Below are 18,807 nucleotides of genomic sequence, written 5' to 3'. Positions count from 1 at the left end.
ATAGAGGGGCCAATCTTTCCAGTAGGGACACGGCAATAAAAACCTGTCAGGGATTCTAAGCCTATTCCATTCTTATCAAAATTAAAAAATAGCATTTTGGCTTTATAGTTACCCTTTGTTTTCATCAAACTGTTATAGGTTCCACATGGCATAAAATGTATAAAGTGAACAAGAGCATATTATTTTTTTTTCTTCCTAAAATATTAAACTGGTAATGGATGTTTGTGTTTCACAGATATTTAGTGCTGGATATTGCAGACAACCCAATTGAAAACATTATACGTTTTTTTGCTATGGTAAGATTATTTTTTTTTATATATATATTACCTACATGCGGTTGTTTTCTGATCTCACCTGCAGGCATCATCCTGGTATGAAAAATTTCAAGACTGAAGCGTTTTGAGTGGCTGAATAGCCACTCGATCACTTCTGCAGGCGGTGGAAGGGGGTCCCTCCTCCCACCGCTGCCTCTGCCGTGCCATCATGGAGCCCAGGAGCTATGCGACTGGCGGTGACGGCATCGCTACACAGAAAGAGAGGAACTAACATTGTTTCTTCCTCTCTGTGCCCCCGGAAGTGATGAGCATTTTGTCACTTCCGGGTTTCGGCTTTTTGTTTACCTGGCTACCTGTTACCAGCCAGGGAAGCAAGGGATCTGTGTCTTTTGGGTCTAATAGATCCCAGATCTTTCAAGTAAGAGGACCCTGTCACGGCCCATGCTTTCACAAGGGATGCTGTTCATCCTTTGTGAAAGAAAGTTTATTAAAAAATCAATTCTGGGTGGGAACTGGTTAAAAAGGTGCAAAAAAAGACAAAAAACAAATTATTCCTTCTCTATTCTATCCAAAACTAAAACCAAATTGTCTTTCCGTACACTTTGATCAATACATGTGTTAAATACATTATCAATTTTAAATAGTTTTACTTCACCTTGTCTGTTTCTCACACATTTCTCCTTCCCCCCCCCTGACAGTCAAAGGAATTCATTGACGGGTGTTTACAGAGTGGAGGTAAGTAGACTTTCATGGCTTGTTTCTATTGTCAGGTTAGCAAAAGCAGTTGCCACAGACAGCGGAAACATTTTTAATGATGTGTACTGAGGAAAATGTGACATCTGGCATTGCCAATCTCTTAGAAAATGCTATTTTTTTTTTTTTTGGCTGTCACCACTCTTTCTGACCCAGAACAGGTACAGAGAGGAGTTCACTCACTGCCCTGTGTTGGCTGCATACCATGCTAGTACATACATCTGGGTCAGTGACTTGATTTTGAAGTGACACGACCAGGCAAGGAAGTCCTCAATAATTCTTCATTATTTCTTTTACCACACTTTCCTTTAAATGCTCTGCGTTCTTGGGTGCAGACATTTTTGTGATAAACAAAAGCTTATAAAATAATCATTGAATAATGAATTGGTCAACTGGTATAGGCTGCATTCTCAGTGATGTCCCCAATTTCTAGAGAATGGATAGGCTGCATTCTCCGTGATGTCGCTGGTCTCTAGTGAATGGATAGGCTGCATTCTCAGTGATGTCGCTGGTGAATGGGGCTTGGCAGCATTCACAGTGATGTCACTGGTCTCATTGAGCATTCGGCCAATCCATGTTTACTAAAGATTCCCAAAACATCACTCCATTAGTCTGTTTTTTTTTTTTTGTTTTTTGTTTTTTTTCGATTCCACCCCTCTTTTTAGCTCTTTTATGAAAACCCATGGTATATTATTATTTATTTTTTTTTAGGAAAAGTTCTCATCCATGGCAATGCAGGGATTTCCAGGAGTGCTGCCTTGGTTATTGCATATATTATGGAAACTTTTGGTATAAAATACAGGTGAGCGTAATCTTGGATGCATTGGCCAGGTTTTTTCTGTATGTCAGAAGCACTACATATACACTAGCAGCTTCTGGCATCTGTAATGTAAAGGCTAAGAAAAATAAAAATGTGCTGTTAAATTTTTTTTTTTTGCAAATGAGCTTGTAGGGGTTGGGAGTGGGGAGTTTGGCATGTTACACCATAACAATGAGCGTAACCTGGTCTTAAAGTGATACTTAAGTCTTTTTGTTTTGTTTTTTTGTTTTGTTTTTTTTTTCTTTAAAAAAAAAAACAAACCTGTTCTACTTACCTGCCCTGTGCAGTAGACTTGCACAGAGCAGCCCAGATCCTCTTCCTCCTCTTGGGTCTCTCGCTGGCGGTCTTAGCCCCTCCCTCCTGTTGAGTGCCCCCACAGCAAGCAGCTTGCTATAGGGGCACCCGAGCCCAGCCACAGCTGTGTCCATTCATACATGGAGCCACGGTTCGGCCCTTCTCTTGCTCGCTCTCTCTCTCGCTCTCGCTCTCGCTCTCTCGCTCTCTCGCTCTCTCGCTCTCTCGCTCTCTCGCTCTCTCGCTCTCTCGCTCTCTCTCTCTCTCGCGCTCTCTCTCTCTCGCGCTCTCTCTCTCTCTCTCGCGCTCTCTCCCCCGCGCTCTCTCTCTCTCTCTCGCGCTCTCTCCCCCGCGCTCTCTCTCTCTTTCTCCCCCGCGCTCTCTCTCTCTTTCTCCCCCGCGCTCTCTCTCTCTTTCTCCCCCGCGCTCTCTCCCCCGCTCTCTCTCTCTCTCGCTCTCTCTCTCTCTCTCCCCCCTCATTGGCTTACTGACTTTGACAGCAGTGGGAGCCAATGGCACTGCTGTTTCTCAGCCAAACAGGAGGCAGTCCTGGACGGCCGAGGCTCTCATGCAACATCGCTAGATCAATATTGGGCTCAGGTATTAGGGGGGGGGCTGCTGCACACAGAAGGCTTTCTATCCTAATGCATTTAAGATAATTGTCTGCCTTTACAACCACTTTAAAGCAGTATTAAATCCTAAAAATGGGGGAGAAAAGAAAATTCTGGGCCCCCATGTTGCTAAAAAAAAAAAAAAACACGAAGGAAGAAAATTTTGGAAAAAAAAACACATTTGTCTTCGTTTCTGTTGTAAAATGCCAGGACAGTACAAATACACCCCCCCACACACACACACAAAATTACCCCTTTTTGGAAAGTAGAACGTCCAAGGTATTTAGTAAGAGGCACGACAAGCCTTTCGAATTTGTCATTTTTTGTCACAATTATTTGGAATATTAATAAATAACAAAAGTTCACTTTTTATTTTCATATACTGTCACCAGTGCAGTATAGCTTTATTATATAACTGGTGTGGCAGTGATTAGACACTGATGACCATATGTTAAAGGGGGGGGGGGGAAATCAATTTTTTTTTTTTTATTACATTTTAGGGTTTGTTTGTTTTTTTACACTTTGACCAGAGCAATACAGTGTTACCATATAAACACTGTACTACTGAAGTGAATAGGAATGTTTTTTTTTTTGTTTTTTGTTTTTTTTTTGTTTACGATTTGCTTATACCAATAATTTCTTTGGAATAAGTAACCATTTTTACTGAATTAAACTGGTTCATTCAGTGTCTCTTGTTGTGATTGGTCAAAGCTAATCGGCTTATTGGCCCTGTATTTACCATGTGATCACTGACCGATCACAGCTAGCAACACAATTGTTTACAATGGATAGCATGAAAGGAAGCCATCCATCGTTCACAGTTGTCATGTGATCTGCTGTGATTGGTCACAGCGATTGCATGGTACCGGCAGCGTGCTGGTACAGCGGACACAGCTGGTGACAGATCGCAGTGCCCAGCGAGAGGCGGATTTTGCCATGATGCTGCATGTGTGATCAATTGAGACACCAGCCATAGGATGGTTTGCCTGATTGAGAGCACTTTCAATGTGACAGTTACATTCCTGGCACGTGCCAAAAATGTAACTGTTTTTTGAAGCTCTTAAAGCGGAGTTCCACCCACCCACCCACCCCCCAGCAAAAACATACTGTAGCTGCTGACTTTTAATATTAGGACACTTGCCTGTCCTGGAATCCAGCGAATTCGGCACCCCAGTCGATGGTTCCATCAACTCTCAGGTGCTGCCGCCGCCATTCGTGTTAAGGGAGCATGTGTGTGTGCGTGAAGCGAGCTGCGCTTTCTGAATGGCCCGCTGTGTAAGGAGAAGGGGAGGCCCAAACTTCCGAGTGATCTTGCCGTGGTGAGATCTATTGGAAGTGGGGACAGGTACCTGTCAAAAACAATTCATCGTTTATTTGGCAGAGTTTTCAAACTTGTCCTTTTGTTTTTTTTGTTTTTGTTTTTTTGGCTGAAAAACGTCCCTACCGATTTGTGCCTATTAACTGACTAAAAAAACGAACTGTCTAAATGACCGAATTTCGGCTGATTTTTCGTATAGTGTATGGCCAGCATAAGAGATGAAATAAACACCTCCTATCCTTTACAGCCAAAGAAGATGCTTCTGTTTGAGCTACAACTGCCATGGTGCCGCACATGTGAAAAATTATGAGACCAGCCATTTGTTTGACAGTTTGTTGACACAAGCAAATGTGACAGTTTAGCAACTGTTTTCTGAAACCAGTAAATCGATGGGTTTAGTTCAGCATTATGATTTACAGATAGAGACTCTTGGGCTTCAGCACAATGTCAGCCTCCAGCAAGAAGAAACAGGAGCAATGCTGGAGGCAGCTTACAGCACACACTCATTTTGGTAGTATAATTATTATTTATTATTAAATGTGGAATGTATGTTCCTTGCTAAACAAGTTCCGCTTAAAATCTGTGGGTTTACTTTCAAAGTCGAAGGCATTTTCTACTGTGCAGCACAATAGCAACACATATGCACCGAAGTGGTCTAAGGAAGAAAAACTTGAGAGGAGTACATGCCTCAACGGGTCAGGGCTGTTTTGTTGCCCATAGGGAGACCTAAAACCAAAATTAGATGGGTGGTCATAATGTTATGGCTGATCGGTGTAAATAATTATCACTGGACTGCTTCTGTACTGCTGCCTTTCTGTCTCTGTGGTTTTTGGAGTTTAGTGAAAGCTGTGCTTTTAGAAATAAATACTCTTCTGCTCTCTCAAAGGGATGCATTTACATATGTGCAAGAAAGAAGGTTCTGCATTAATCCCAATGCTGGATTTGTTCACCAACTTCAGGTATGGCAGGTTTTTTTTTTTTGGTTTTTTTTCCCCCCTGAAAATTCAGAACTTTATTGCTTTTTTCAGGGGGTTCTACTATAGCAGTGCTGAACATGCTAGTGCCAAAGTAACACAAACTGCATACATTCTCATGTTATACTTGAATCTGCAGGACTAATTACTGTTCAGACCGATATTAAAGGGGTTGTAAAGTTGTTTTTTTTTTTTTTTTTTTAAATAACAAACATGTTATACTTACCTTCACTGTGCAGCTCGTTCTGCACAGAGTGGCCCCGAACCTGGTCTTCTGGGGTCCCTCGGCGGCTGTTTCAGCTCCTCCCCGCAAGCATTTACCACCTTCATGCGAGCTCCCTCGCACGGTGGTGAGTGCTTGCGAGCGCGCTCCCGTGATACAGCCGGCGGCTATAGCCGCTCGCTGTATCACTCGGCCCCGCCCCCCGGCGCGCCGCGTCATCGGATGTGATTGACAGCAGCGCGAGCCAATGGCTGCGCTGCTTTCAATCCATCCACTGCAGCCAATCAGCGACCAGGCTGAGCTGCAATGAAGCTGACAAGGACTAGGAGCGAAGATTCGAGGCGTCAGGTAAGTAAAACGGGGGGCCTGGGGGCGGCGGTACTGTCAAAAGTTTTTTCACCTTAATGCATAGAATGCATTAAGGTGAAAAAATTTTTACCTTTACAACCCCTTTAAACTCTAGGCTTTCCACCTGTCCCTCAGTTTTTTTTTCTCTGCCCAGTTGATCACTTTAGAGACTTCTTTAGGGCTGATGTACTCTTTGTACAGGAATAGGGGTGTGTGTGTCACAAGGGAAAGGAAGGCACAGCACTGGTGCAGGCTTACCGTTTGGCATACTGCTGTATCACAGTCACGTGATAGTTTTAAGTTTTTGAGGTTGTATTCAATATGTGCAAAGAGAGATCATATAAATACTTGGCAGTATAACATTTATTAAAAGTAATGACAGATAAAGAAAATATAACAATACTTAACCACTTGACAACTGGGCACTTAAACCCCCCTCGTGACCAGACCAATTTTCAGCTTTCAGCGCTCTCACACTTTGAATGACAATTACTCAGTCATACAATACTGTACCCAAATGAATTTTTTGCCTTTTTTTTCATACAAATAGAGCTTTATTTTGGTGGTATTTGATCACCTCCTGGGTTTTTTATTTTTTGCGCTATAAATGAAAAAAGACCGAAAATTTTGAAAAAAAACGCATTTTTCTTTGTTTCTGTGATAAAATTTTGCAAATTTAGTAATTTTTCTTCATAAATTTTGGCCACAATTTATACTGCTACATATCTTTGGTAAAAATAACCCAAATTAGTGGATATTATTTGGTCTTTGTGAAAGTTGGAGAGTCTACAAGATGTGGTGCAAATCATAAAAAATTAATCACACCTGATGTACTAGTGGCCTATCTCATTTCTTGCGACCCGAACAAGTCAGGAAAGTACAAATACCCCCCAAATGACCCCTTTTTTGAAAGTAGACATTCCAAGGTATTTAGTAAGAGGCATGGGGAGGTTTTTGATGTTGTCATTTTTTCCCACAATTCTTTGCAAAATGAAGATTTATTTATTTATTTATTTTTCCCCACAAAATTGTCATTGTAATAGGTTATTTCTCTCACATGGCATGTGTATACCACAAATGACACCCCAAAATACATTCTGCTACTCCTCCTGAGTGTTATGATACCACATGTGTGGGACTTTTTCACAGCCTGGCCACAGAGAGGCCCAACATGCAGGGAGCACCATCACGTGTTCTAGGAGCATAAATTACACATCTAATTTGTTGACTACCTATTACACTTTTGAAGGCCCTGGAGCACCAGGACAATGACATGTGACACTGATGACAAATGGCACTGATGACAGATGACACTGATGTGGCACTGATGACAGATGGCACTAATACATGGCACTGACAGATGGCACTAATATGTGGCACTGGTGACACTGATGACAGATGGCACTAATATGTGGCACTGATGAAAGATGGCACTAATACTTGGCACTGATGACAGATGGCACTAATACGTGGCACTGATGACAGATGGCACTAATACGTGGCACTGATGACAGATGGCACTAATACGTGGCACTGATGACAGATGGCACTAATACGTGGCACTGATGACAGATGGCACTAATACGTGGCACTGATGACAGATGGCACTAATACGTGGCACTGATGACAGATGGCACTAATACGTGGCACTGATGACAGATGGCACTAATACGTGGCACTGGGGACAGATGGCACTAATACGTGGCACTGGGGACAGATGGCAGTGGGGACAGATGGCAGGGGCAGATAACAGTGCTGACACTTTTTTTTCCGTGTTTTTATTTTTTATTTTTTCTGTTTACTTACCGCCGCAGCGGTTCGCTCTCCCTCCTCACACGCTGTCTCTGTGTGAGGAGGGAGAGCCGGCGATGAGAGATGATCTCATATGTTTACATATGAGATCCTCTCTCATTGGCAGAGCGATCGCACTGTAAACGGCCGCTGTCATTGGCCGTTTACGGCGATCTGTGACTGGCTGTGTCCGAGGGACACGGCCAGCACAAAACTTCCCCGACGCGCGCCCGCGGGAGCGCGCAACACGGAAGTGAACAGGAGGACGTCCAGGGACGCCCTCCCGGCAATTGGAGTCCGCGCTGTAGCCGTCTTTCGGCTATAGCGCGGACGCCTAGTGGTTAAAGATGCTGTTTCACTATGGAGTCCCCCCGCTTTTCATCCGGCATTGCCAGATGATCAGACAGACGCAGGGCTGATGGCATCTCCGGTATGAGACTGACTGTTCCAAGTAGTAATTCCTTTGGTATGAGTAGGCAGACTTTGTCCTTGTATGGCTCCTTTACCAAGGTTTAGAGGCTTACAATTCATTAGTGAGCCACATTATTAATAAGGAAATGTGTAATATGCAGTTTTCCATCGCATACAGAAGGATGAATTGGTTTACCAGGGAGAGGGGGCTTTGCGTCAACCTGTGCTTTACCCATGCAGTACAAAGCAACAGGTTTACTTTTATTAGTGGCCTCACCAGCAGCTTGTACTTCTCTTCCTTGTGCTATTTGACCACTGAGAAAAGAGAACTATCTGGTACTTCCAGGTATGGAGGATCATGTGGCTCACTCCCCTTCCTCCCTCGTGAAATTGCTGTTTACTCAAGCATACACCACTGCCACATGGGGGGGCAGGAAGAGATTCCTCAGTTGTGACAGCAAAAAAGGGGGGAGAGGACCCACCAAGAAGGTCACTTTCGTGGCACACTACGGTTAAATAAAACATTTTTATAGAAAAAAAGCACCATTGAAATCACAAAACTGCAAAATTCAATGAATAGACCTTACAAAACAATATTAGAGACAACGTTGTCATGATTGGGGAAATAGCAGCTGCACACACACCCATTTGTTCAATCAAACACACTTAACCGATCTTGGAATGAAGTTGATTGGGCTTTATGGACATGATACCATGATTAAATAGTCTAATTCCTAGTGACCAAGAAAGGGAAGCATGCATTGGGTACATATACTTTGCGGGTGCTGGCTTGTATATTCAAAGTTCATATGTGCAGCCCAGTAGAAATATATTCAATCATAATACATCAGTTGATTCCCAACTATAATGGGCTGAAGCTATGTTCGCTGAGGCATATTGAGTTGTTGGCTGGTACATACTAGATGTGTCTGAAGTCAGTCTGTGGGAAGTCACATAGGGCTGGATTGTTGGAAGACAGTTCATCTGTTGAAAGGGAGTAGGGAGTAGGGGGGAGAAAGCCGCTGCACCTGTGCAACACTAGCAACTTCTACTGGTGTCCTTGAGTGTAGACCAGAATTAGAACCGTCTCACCACCTCCACTGTCTCCACTTTACCTCCACTTCACACACCTAGCTCCGCTCAGGCGGGCCTCCAGATGCACTTCACTGTGAGCCGCGGTGTCACTGGCTCCAGATTTGCCTCCTGGGGTCACGTCACCTCCGCCTCTCAAACAGCACTTGCTGCAGGCTGCGATCCCATGAACATCATGTGCGTGCTGACGTGTTTCATTAGCCAATCACTGCTTTCTTCAGAGCCAGTTGTGACAGCACTGATGTTTTGTTACTCAGGAAATCGGATGGACAACAGGTAGGAATAGTCCAGGCCCAGTCCATGTTTAAAGTGTTACTAAACCCAGGACCCTGCATTCACTATATCTGGTCTCCCACAGTGCACAGAACATGGAAATTATTTTAGTAAATATAAACTGCTAATTACATTTTCTCATCAGCAGTATATAGCAGTCTTATGACTTCTGTCAGTGTCTGGTTTAGGCTTGTAGGAGTCGTCTTCTTTCTCCTCTGACTGTTCTATGAGGCTGCAGGACCCCTGACCCTCTGACTGAACAGTGCTGATTGGCCCTGTGCTGTGACATGCACCCCCCCCATAAAAAAAAATTCTCTAGCAATACACACCAAACTGAGCATTTGCAGAGTGCCTCCAAAGGCTCTGTACTATCAGGAGATGGATTGGCGACAGTGGGAGAAGAGAGGACCAAACAGCCTTTTTACACAATGCAGAGTATTAACCCCTTAGGTCCCACAGTGAGTATAACAAGCATGCTTTACTGCATATACAGACTGATTTTACTGTTGTGGGTTTAGTAACACTTTAACTACCATTTGACCAAACTGCCCCAAGAAAGCGGGAGGGTAATGGTGTGGTATAGGTGCTCTGTTTAATACATTAGCTCTAAAAGCACAAAGTAAATAAGACATTGGGTCTCCTACACTAAGGACCCACAATGAATAAGTTAAAACATTGTGGCAGCGTTCTAGTGTCTTACAGCAAAAGACTCACTCAGATCTCTCACTTAGTGTGCCTGCACACAGACAAATATTCTTAAAGCGTATCTACACTGCATCTGACCACCACAAAAGAAAAACACCATTTGTTTGAACTTTAAGTGTTTCCTCTTCCCAGGCGGTCAACTGGGAAGTTGCAACCAAGTGTTTTGCAAATAAAGACAGCTTTGGGGCAGTGATATCACCAACTGTAAAATGGAATGCCTAAAGCTTCATTATACGGCAAATTCTCACTGCCTTTTTTTTTTTTGCAGTGGCCAAAATTATTCTACAGGATTTATAAAGTACCAACAGTTTGCTCAGCGCTGTACAATATGAGGGCAGACAGTACACTTACAATACAATTCAATACAAGTGGAATCAGAGGGCCCTGCTCATTTAGAGCTTACAATTTTATTTAAATTCAAAATACGAACAACAACCTGCAAAGCCATTCAACAATTTAGCCCCCAGCTACATCACTAGCCTAATCTCAAAATACCAACCTAATCGTTCTTTGTACCTCCCAAGACCTCCTGCTCTCTTGCTCCCTCTTCACCTCCTCCCATATCCGCCTCCAGGACTTTTCCAGAGCCTCTCCAATCCTATGGAACTCCTTTCCCCTATCCTCCTTTTTTGTTAAGCAAGATTCCCTTGTTTACAGTGAGTTCCCTTTGGGGTAAACGGGTATTATATTAATGATTTAAATATCCTAGTAGTTCTTAGCTTGATTAAGGTTAATTTAAATAGATATTCATAATGTACTTTGTATGTATTTAGAAGTCCAATATATGTTCTTTGTGACACTATTGAATTGATCTGTAACTGCACTATTCTTTTTATACATTTGATAATTTAATTAAAATCTTTTTAAACCATAAAAAAACCAAAACTTTAATAGAGGGTGTGGGGTTTGTGTGTTTTTTTTTTTTTTCTTTAGCAGCTTTGTTGAAGCCTTCAAAGCAACTTCCTTTCCTGTATGGACATGTGAAACATGGATCCTAAGGCTGTCCATACATGGTTAAAATAACTTTAGAGTGGTGCAGCTCTCGTTTTAGGACAACGTCATATGGCGGTGCCCCAGAACGGCTTTTCTCGCACACCCGGCGATCGCAGCTGTGCCGTATTCCTAGAACATGGCGCGACCCCAATCTCAGTAAAGAGCAGATGACGCAGTTCTTTAACCATGTGATCGACTGTGTCCAATCACAGCCAGTCACACATAAACACGGAAGTGCTGTTTATCAGCTCTCCTCGCCTTACACTGACAGAGCGTGTGTGTGGCGAGGAGAGCCGATCAGCAGCAGCATCTCCTTGCAGGGGAGCCCCAGGACAGGTAATCAATTCCCTGATTACAGTAAAGCCCCAGTCAGTACCGCCCATCAGTGCCCATCGGTGAAGGAGAAAAATTACTTATTTACAAAATTTACTGACTAACTAATAAAAAGTTTTTTTATTTTTTACCAAAAACAAAAAAGAACCAAAAAAAAAAAAAAACAACCCAGAAGTGATGATTAAATACCACCAAAAGAAAGCTCTATTTGTGTGAAAAAATGATAAAAATGTCATATAGGTACAGTGTTGCATGAATGAGTAATTGTCATTCAAAGTGTGACAGCGCTGAAAGCTAGAAAATTGGCCTGGACAGGAAGAGGGTTGTTGACTAGTTCTGTATTTTGTGCATACACCTCAATCATTGTAGTAGTATGGACATATACATACCTAGATCTGAGAGATCTTACAACAAAGAGGTAGTTCGTTCCGCAATACACATTTATTAATAGGGTTACATAATCTATACAAAGTACACACCCAACAGTATTTACAACACAATGTACAGTGTAGGTCTCCTGGCTTACATGGTATTTACAAATTACCCACAACACCCATATTTACAGTACAGTATAAAATACAAGTATGTTAGATTACCTGTTAACTTCAGGTCAGCCCATGGTGACTGCTGTCTGTTCCCACACCAAAGAGTGAGTAAGCTTGGTCACAAAGCATTATATCCCCCCCCTCCTTTCTGTAGTGTGGCTAATATAATTCTCCCTAATTGGTCACTGTACCTAGTAAATGTATATTGGGCACAGCCTGATTGGATGAGTCAAAGAAGGCTATTGTTTACTACCCAGGGAAGATGTTCTCAGGGAGAACAAAAGGCCAACCTTTGAAGTTGAACTAATTACAATAACACCAACACAACACTCAGTATTTTAAATATATTTCCCTCTAACTGAAATATATTTCTAAATGCAATATTTTACAGCGATTAATGGAGATTTCACATAATCCAATAAGGCAACAGGGTGAAAGTGCCCAGTAGGCAAGTGGTTAAACCAGCGGCTAGCAGGCCTTCAACAAGTGGAGTACTAAAGCTTTCCGAAGCCTGCTTGGACCGCTGTTTGAAAGATGTGTACAAGGCCTTACTCTGCAGTGGAGTGTTATTCAGTCCCTTTTCAATTAAATTGGAATGGATGGAGTATATTGACTGGCAATCAGGTGGGTCTTCAACTGATCATCATGTTTAATAGGCTATCATTTGTCTGTTCTGCAGGAATATGAAGCCATCTATCTAGCAAAATTAACCATTAAAATGATGTCGCCTCTGCAATTAGGAAGGAACTTTTCTATACAATCTGGTGCTACAGGTAACGGTCATTCAAATCTGTGAGGCCTTGTACATACCTGCTTAGGACTGTATAAGAGCAGTGTGTACAGCAAACTTTAAAGTGATTGTAAACCCTCATCTTGTAAAACAACCCATTGAGTTTAAAATAGAAATGAAAGGCAAAACATTTCTGTATAGAAATGAAACAATATTATAAAGGCCTTGCTTCTCTCCACATATCAGGAATATGAAATTTTGGGGTGACATATTTAAAGGATATGGTACCCCAACATTTCATTGTCCTGATAGTGTCTGCTGTACCATGCACTTGTATGAAAAAGTCTCCCTGTTCTCTTTGTATTGCTTCCTTTTGTGTGAAATCCCTGGTGTTCCTGCCAGTCCCTCTGCTTTTCCGGTTTCAAACTGACCACACCCATCCCAGTGTGACCAAACTGCTTGTCCTCCAGTGATCAAACTTGTGCAGACAGCGCCCCCCCCCCCCCCCCCCCGAACAGCCATTCACTGGGAAGATCAGTGCGCTGCTGTTTCTCCACCCCTAGCTCTTGAAGTCCCTTAGAACAGATTTTCTGTGATCATTCGTGTGTGTGTGTGTATGTGTATATATATATATATATATATATATATATATATATATATATATATATATATATATATATATATATATATATATATATATATATTAATATATTATAGTGTGTGTATGTATATATATATATTTTGCCTTTCATTGGTATATTAGGTTATTTTACAAGGTACATTCTTGAAGTCTTTGCAGCAAAGCACCCTTGATTTATTTATTTTTTTTATTTATGTATTTTGCACGTTTTAGGAGGCCTGAAAAGGACACATGAAGAGGAGGATGAATTTGGAAACATGCAGGTGACGGCAGCTCATGATGCATAAACCCAAAAGACACTCGCTACACAATTTTGACTCATTTCGGCCATGTTCTTGTCCAGGTGCTGCTATTTTTGGGCTTTAATCAGACAATAATAGGACTTGTCCATGGATAAGCAGATGGCACTGATTGTTTTACTGCTTTTTACACAGCTGTTTTACTAAAGAAAAAAAAGTTTTTTTTCGTTTGGACGTGCAACTTGGTATTACTGCAATAACGCACTTTTCATACTTGAAGTTTTTCTTTTTTTTTTTTTTTTTTTTTTTTTTTTTTTGTAAAAGAATGCAATGCAACTGATGGGAAGGAAACCTGTTTCTATGAAGTTTAATTTATAAGAAAATAAAAAGAAAAAATTAAGGCTTTAGTATTAAAATGTTTGCTAGACTTGCATTTTTTTGTAAATACATTTTTATAGGTTTAGAAGTTAAGAAATTTTTAAACTAACCGGATTCTATACAGTTTAAAAAAAAAAAGACAGAAAAAAAAAAAAAAAATGCTACTTGCTCATTGGGGTCAGATTGTATACTATTGAATAACCTTCTGTATCAAAGTTCTTTTTATTATGCGGTTTCTATTGTGGCGTTGGCCTAAAGATTGTTCCTAACCGATTTTGTTCTGATGTTTTTCAAATAAACAGACAGTAAAATAAGTGTTTCCAGGATCTTGTGTTCTGTAGACAGTCGTGTGGAATCGGGTATGTGGTTGGTGGAGTTTCAGTGCAGATGGTGCCAAGAATGGGGGAGGTTTGACCAGGAGAGTCCTTGATATATATACAAGAAGCCAGATGAGTGGTCTCCACCAACTCCACCAACTAGACTCCACTTGTAACTAAAATGTGACATTACACTGGCCTTACCCTTTAACAGTTATGGCAGACAAACACTAATCTGTTATGTGCATTTAGATAGCGGCATGAATTTACGCTTTACATACACATCAGTGGGGGTCTTGCCATCCTAAGTTTCTAGTGTGTGTAATATATATGTGTGATTATATATATATATATATATATATATATATATATATATATATATATATATATATATATATACATACATACATACATACATACATACATACATACATACATACATACATACATACATACATGCATGTATTCAGACCCCCTTAAATTTTTCTTTGTGGAGGAATGGCAGAGGATCCCCAAATCCAGGTGTCTTTCTCTCTATATCTACATATCTCTATATATCTATATCCCCTTCCCGCCGACCGTACGCGGATATGCGTACTCGGCTTTCCGGGGTTATACCGGGATGATGCCCGCAGCTGCAGGCATCATCCCAGTACCGTTGTTTACAGCGGGCGATCGGCTACCCGTGTATAACAACCGATGCGGCTAAAAGCCGCTCGGCTGTTATACTGGAGGAGCGGGAGGGGACATCCACCGCCTCCCGTGCGATCGGGAGGCCCGGTGTCCCTTCGGCGGCTGGGGGCGGGCTGGAACGAAGCTGTGAGCGGCTTCGTTCCAGCCTTCTTGTTGTAAACGCAGAAGCGACATCATGACGTCACTTCCCGTTTACTCGGCTGCCAATGGCGCCGAATTTAAAAAAGTACACAGTATTCAGAATCGCCGTTTTCGGCGATCTGAATACTTTGAAGTGTAAAGGAGGGATGGGGGGTCTTTTAGACCCCCCATCCCTCCATAAAGAGTACCTGTCACCACATATTACTGTCACAAGGGATGTTTACATTGCTTGTGACAGCAATAAAAGTAAAAAAAAAAAAAAAAAAAAATTTTAAACACAATTTATAAAGTACAAAAATAAATAAATTAAAAAAAAAAAAAATTTTTTTAAAGTGCCCCTGTCCCAGCGAGCTCGCGCAGCGAAGAAAACGCATACGGAAGTCGCGCCCGCATATGTAAACGGTGTTCAAACCACACATGTGAGGTATCGCCGCGATCGTCAGAGCGAGAGCAATAATTCTAGCCCTAGACCTCCTCTGTAGCTCAAACCTGGTAACCGTAAAAAATTTTTAAAGCGTCGCCTATGGAAATTCAAAGGTACCGTAGTTCGTCGCCATTCCACGAGTGCGTGCAATTATAAAGGGTGACATGTTTGGTATCTATTTACTCGGCGTAACATCATCTTTCACATTATACAAAAAAACTGGGGTAACTTTACTGTTTGGATTTTTTAAAATTCATGAAAGTGTCACTTTTCCAAAAATTTGCGTTTAAAACACCGCTGCATAAATACCGTGTGATAAAAAAATATTGCAACAATCGCCAATTTATTCTCTAGATTCTCTGCTAAAAAAATATATATAATGTTTGGGGGTTCTAAGTAATTTTCTAGCAAAAAATACGGATTTTAACTTGTAAACACCAAATTTCAAAAATAGGCTTAGTCATGAAAGGGTTAAATCTCGATCTTCTGTTTACATCACAGGATTAGCCATCATTGGCTGACAGCTGATCATGTGGTAAGGGGCCGGGATCGCCCCCTTACTCTGATCAGCCGAGTCTCGTAGACTAGCCGATCACAGAGGGCGCGACCTGCAGGGACGCGCTGACTGCGCTTGCTCGGGAGGACGCACATGGACGCCCTCCCGGCAATTAAGTCCTGCGCTGTAGCCGTCTTTCTTGCTTTAGCGTGGGCGGGAAGTAGTTAAAACCAATATTTTAAAAAAAGAGTTCTAGGTAATTCACTCTTGCTGCTACTTTTATTGTCCAACAAATCTAATCTGTATAACTGCTTGTCTCCCACTATAAAGCCCAATACACACGGGCAGAATGTCAGGAGACATTTGCCGGTTCAAAAAAAAAAAAAAAAAGTCCGATAATCTGCCCGTCTTTATGTCGGACGTGTGCGCTGGAAAACCAGCAGCTGCTGGAATCCTGATCAGTGCACTTCACCAATGTCAGAGGGGGCTGATCAGATTGTTCTGGCGGAGGGGGCCCCATCTCCCTGTCAGAACATAACAGCTCAGTGGGGGGGGGATTGCTGGACTAACCTCGCATGGTAAATACTGTGTCTCCGACCGGAGCTGTCAGATTTTTTTTTTTTTTTTTTTGATTGGATGAAAAAAACCTGTTAGTGTGTTACTCGCCATACATAAATCCATTTTATATTTGTGTAATGATTGTAAACATTACTAATGCTAAGAAAAAAAGATTACGCATGAGCTTTTCTCAATAAGAGGCATAGGCTTTTATTTAAAAATTCACTGTTTTTATTGTGCCTTTAAATTATTACAGTAAATTAACATTCCACCAAAAGAGGGAAAAGGTATTTAAACAAGAGTGATCTTACTTTTTTCCTGACATTTTAGAAATAAATCTAAATATAACGACCTTGTCTTTGATTTATTCCTTACCGTTTTTAAAGTACCAAAAGTTTATATGCTGTAAACTGGACAGTTGCTGATCTTCACGGACAATGTTTCCTCAGGCTTCATTCATATGGATGTTGACGCCCGTCCTGCATGCAGACAGGATTTGTTATTGAGCCTGCATCCACCCCAAGCAGCCTATAGATGCACGAAACCCTAACACACATTGACTATGGGGGTGATTTACGAAAGGCAAATCCACTTTGCACTACAAGTGCACTTGCTGTAAATCTGAGGGGTAGATCTGAAATGAGGGGAAGCTCTGCTGATTTTATCATCCAATCATGTGCAAGCTAAAATGCTGTTTATTTTCCTTGCATGTCCCCCTCAGATCTACAGTGACTGAAATTCCAAGTGCACTTTCAGTGCAAAGTGGATTTGCCTTTACTAAATAACCCCCAATGTTTTGAATCTGTGCTCTTTCACACATGTTGAATTTTGACATGCAAATGTGTCTGCAATAATATAAATGTTGACACTTCCTTATGAGGATTTTTTGTTTATTGCCACCAGGCTCCTATGTAAATTTTAAATAAATTAATATTAGATAGATATAATATAAAGTTCCAAATATACAGGGTATATACAAGGTAGAGCAAAATTAGTTGAAAAAAAATATATAATGATGTACCTGTATATGACTTTAGTAAAAGCTCACAAAACTCTCAAGGAGAGGGAGCCGTTATAGAAAAGCCAGTCTGTTCAATAGACAAGGAATCACAACGCCAAAGAAGGCAGTCAAAATCTCCAACCTCAAGTATACCACAGTTGAAAATAAGGGAAGGATAAGGGTTCAGCATAATGTTCCCACAATAAAGGAGAACCATTGTCCAAAAAGAGTCCAACATATCAGAAAAACATCCATAAAAGCATTTACCATCCAGGTACCTCAGCAAGAAATACACACCACTTGTCAGACCAGACAAACAACACTGACTAAATAGTCAGTTTGACGCCAAAAAAATGGCGTTCAAATCAATTGCCGGCAGGTGTGTGGACTGAGGTAATCCTCAATGGAGGATGGTAGTGCAGCAACGTGCGATGACGCGTGCGTGCAATCGCCACCGCGCATGCGCCCGTTCCATCCCCAACCCTAGAAAGAAACCAAAACAATGCGCAGTCAGACTTAAATAATCCCGCAGCGTAGATGGCCGACCGGAGACAGGGATCAGTCTTCTTGTGGATACTAGGCTAACCATAATGTTAACTGGCACTCAATTTGCCCATGCATTATACCTCAAATAATCTAAAGAACCTATGAATCAATCAGATAGAGAGGAAAGGAAGGGATCCCCCGGATGCCTACCGCCTCAACACCACCACCAGGGTCGGGGTAAAAAGGAGCCATTATAGCTCCCTAGCCCCCAGATGTATAACATGCCAGGGGGACTTCCCATTCCATACCAGATAATGATCACGATCCTGCATGCCCAGCCCTCTGTACCGATCTAATCCATAGAGACAAAGCTGGGTAAAACAAGAAAAGGGGTTGTAAATAAATTAAATTAAATGTATTGTCCCTTTTGAATCAGCACATATCACTCAAAGACAACCATCTCACCCACTTCCTCTTTACAATTAAAAACTATACATTCATAATATACATTACAATTCCGATTATATACACCATCTCCGTTTCTATGCATAGACAGACACGTGGACACATCTTAATAGAAACAGGGACAGTATTTCTCAATATCCTCATTCCTAAAGAATAAAAGAGAAAGGGGGAGGGACAAAGAAAAAGAGAGGCCATTATCATAGAAATGGCCTAAAGCCTAATGAGTCATTAAGGCCAGGTGCCCGAACGGCATTTAACTTAAAAATCCATTTTGCTTCACGAAGCAATTTCTGATCGATATTTCCACCGAGTGGGTCTTCTCTGATCCTTTCAAGGACCGTGAAACAGACCATTGAGGTATCGTTTTTGTGTTTCAAAGCGGCATGCCGACCTATGGGTGTGTATAACAGATTTTTCCTAATATAATAAATGTGGTTGTATAATCACCTCCAGAAATTTCTGAAGGTTTTTCCGACGTAAA

General features: G+C 41.6%; 1 protein-coding gene across 1 annotated transcript in view; it reads left to right on the top strand.

The window, feature by feature from the left end:
• Nucleotides 1–14,060, top strand: part of STYX (serine/threonine/tyrosine interacting protein) — a 23,984-nt gene extending 9,924 nt beyond the window's left edge. The window contains exons 2-7 of the mRNA XM_073608926.1: nucleotides 216–296; nucleotides 974–1,010; nucleotides 1,740–1,830; nucleotides 4,958–5,030; nucleotides 12,439–12,532; nucleotides 13,343–14,060. Of these exons, the coding sequence (XP_073465027.1) occupies nucleotides 216–296; nucleotides 974–1,010; nucleotides 1,740–1,830; nucleotides 4,958–5,030; nucleotides 12,439–12,532; nucleotides 13,343–13,416 (450 nt within the window). The 3' untranslated portion in view covers nucleotides 13,417–14,060. The remainder of the gene's footprint in view (nucleotides 1–215; nucleotides 297–973; nucleotides 1,011–1,739; nucleotides 1,831–4,957; nucleotides 5,031–12,438; nucleotides 12,533–13,342) is intronic.
• Nucleotides 14,061–18,807: the final 4,747 nt, after the last annotated feature.

Source organism: Aquarana catesbeiana, linkage group LG13, assembly GCF_042186555.1.
Source record: "Aquarana catesbeiana isolate 2022-GZ linkage group LG13, ASM4218655v1, whole genome shotgun sequence".
Classification (NCBI taxonomy): Eukaryota; Metazoa; Chordata; class Amphibia; order Anura; family Ranidae; genus Aquarana; species Aquarana catesbeiana.
Note: the sequence above shows the minus strand (reverse complement) of the source record. Positions and strands in the feature narration are given on the sequence as shown.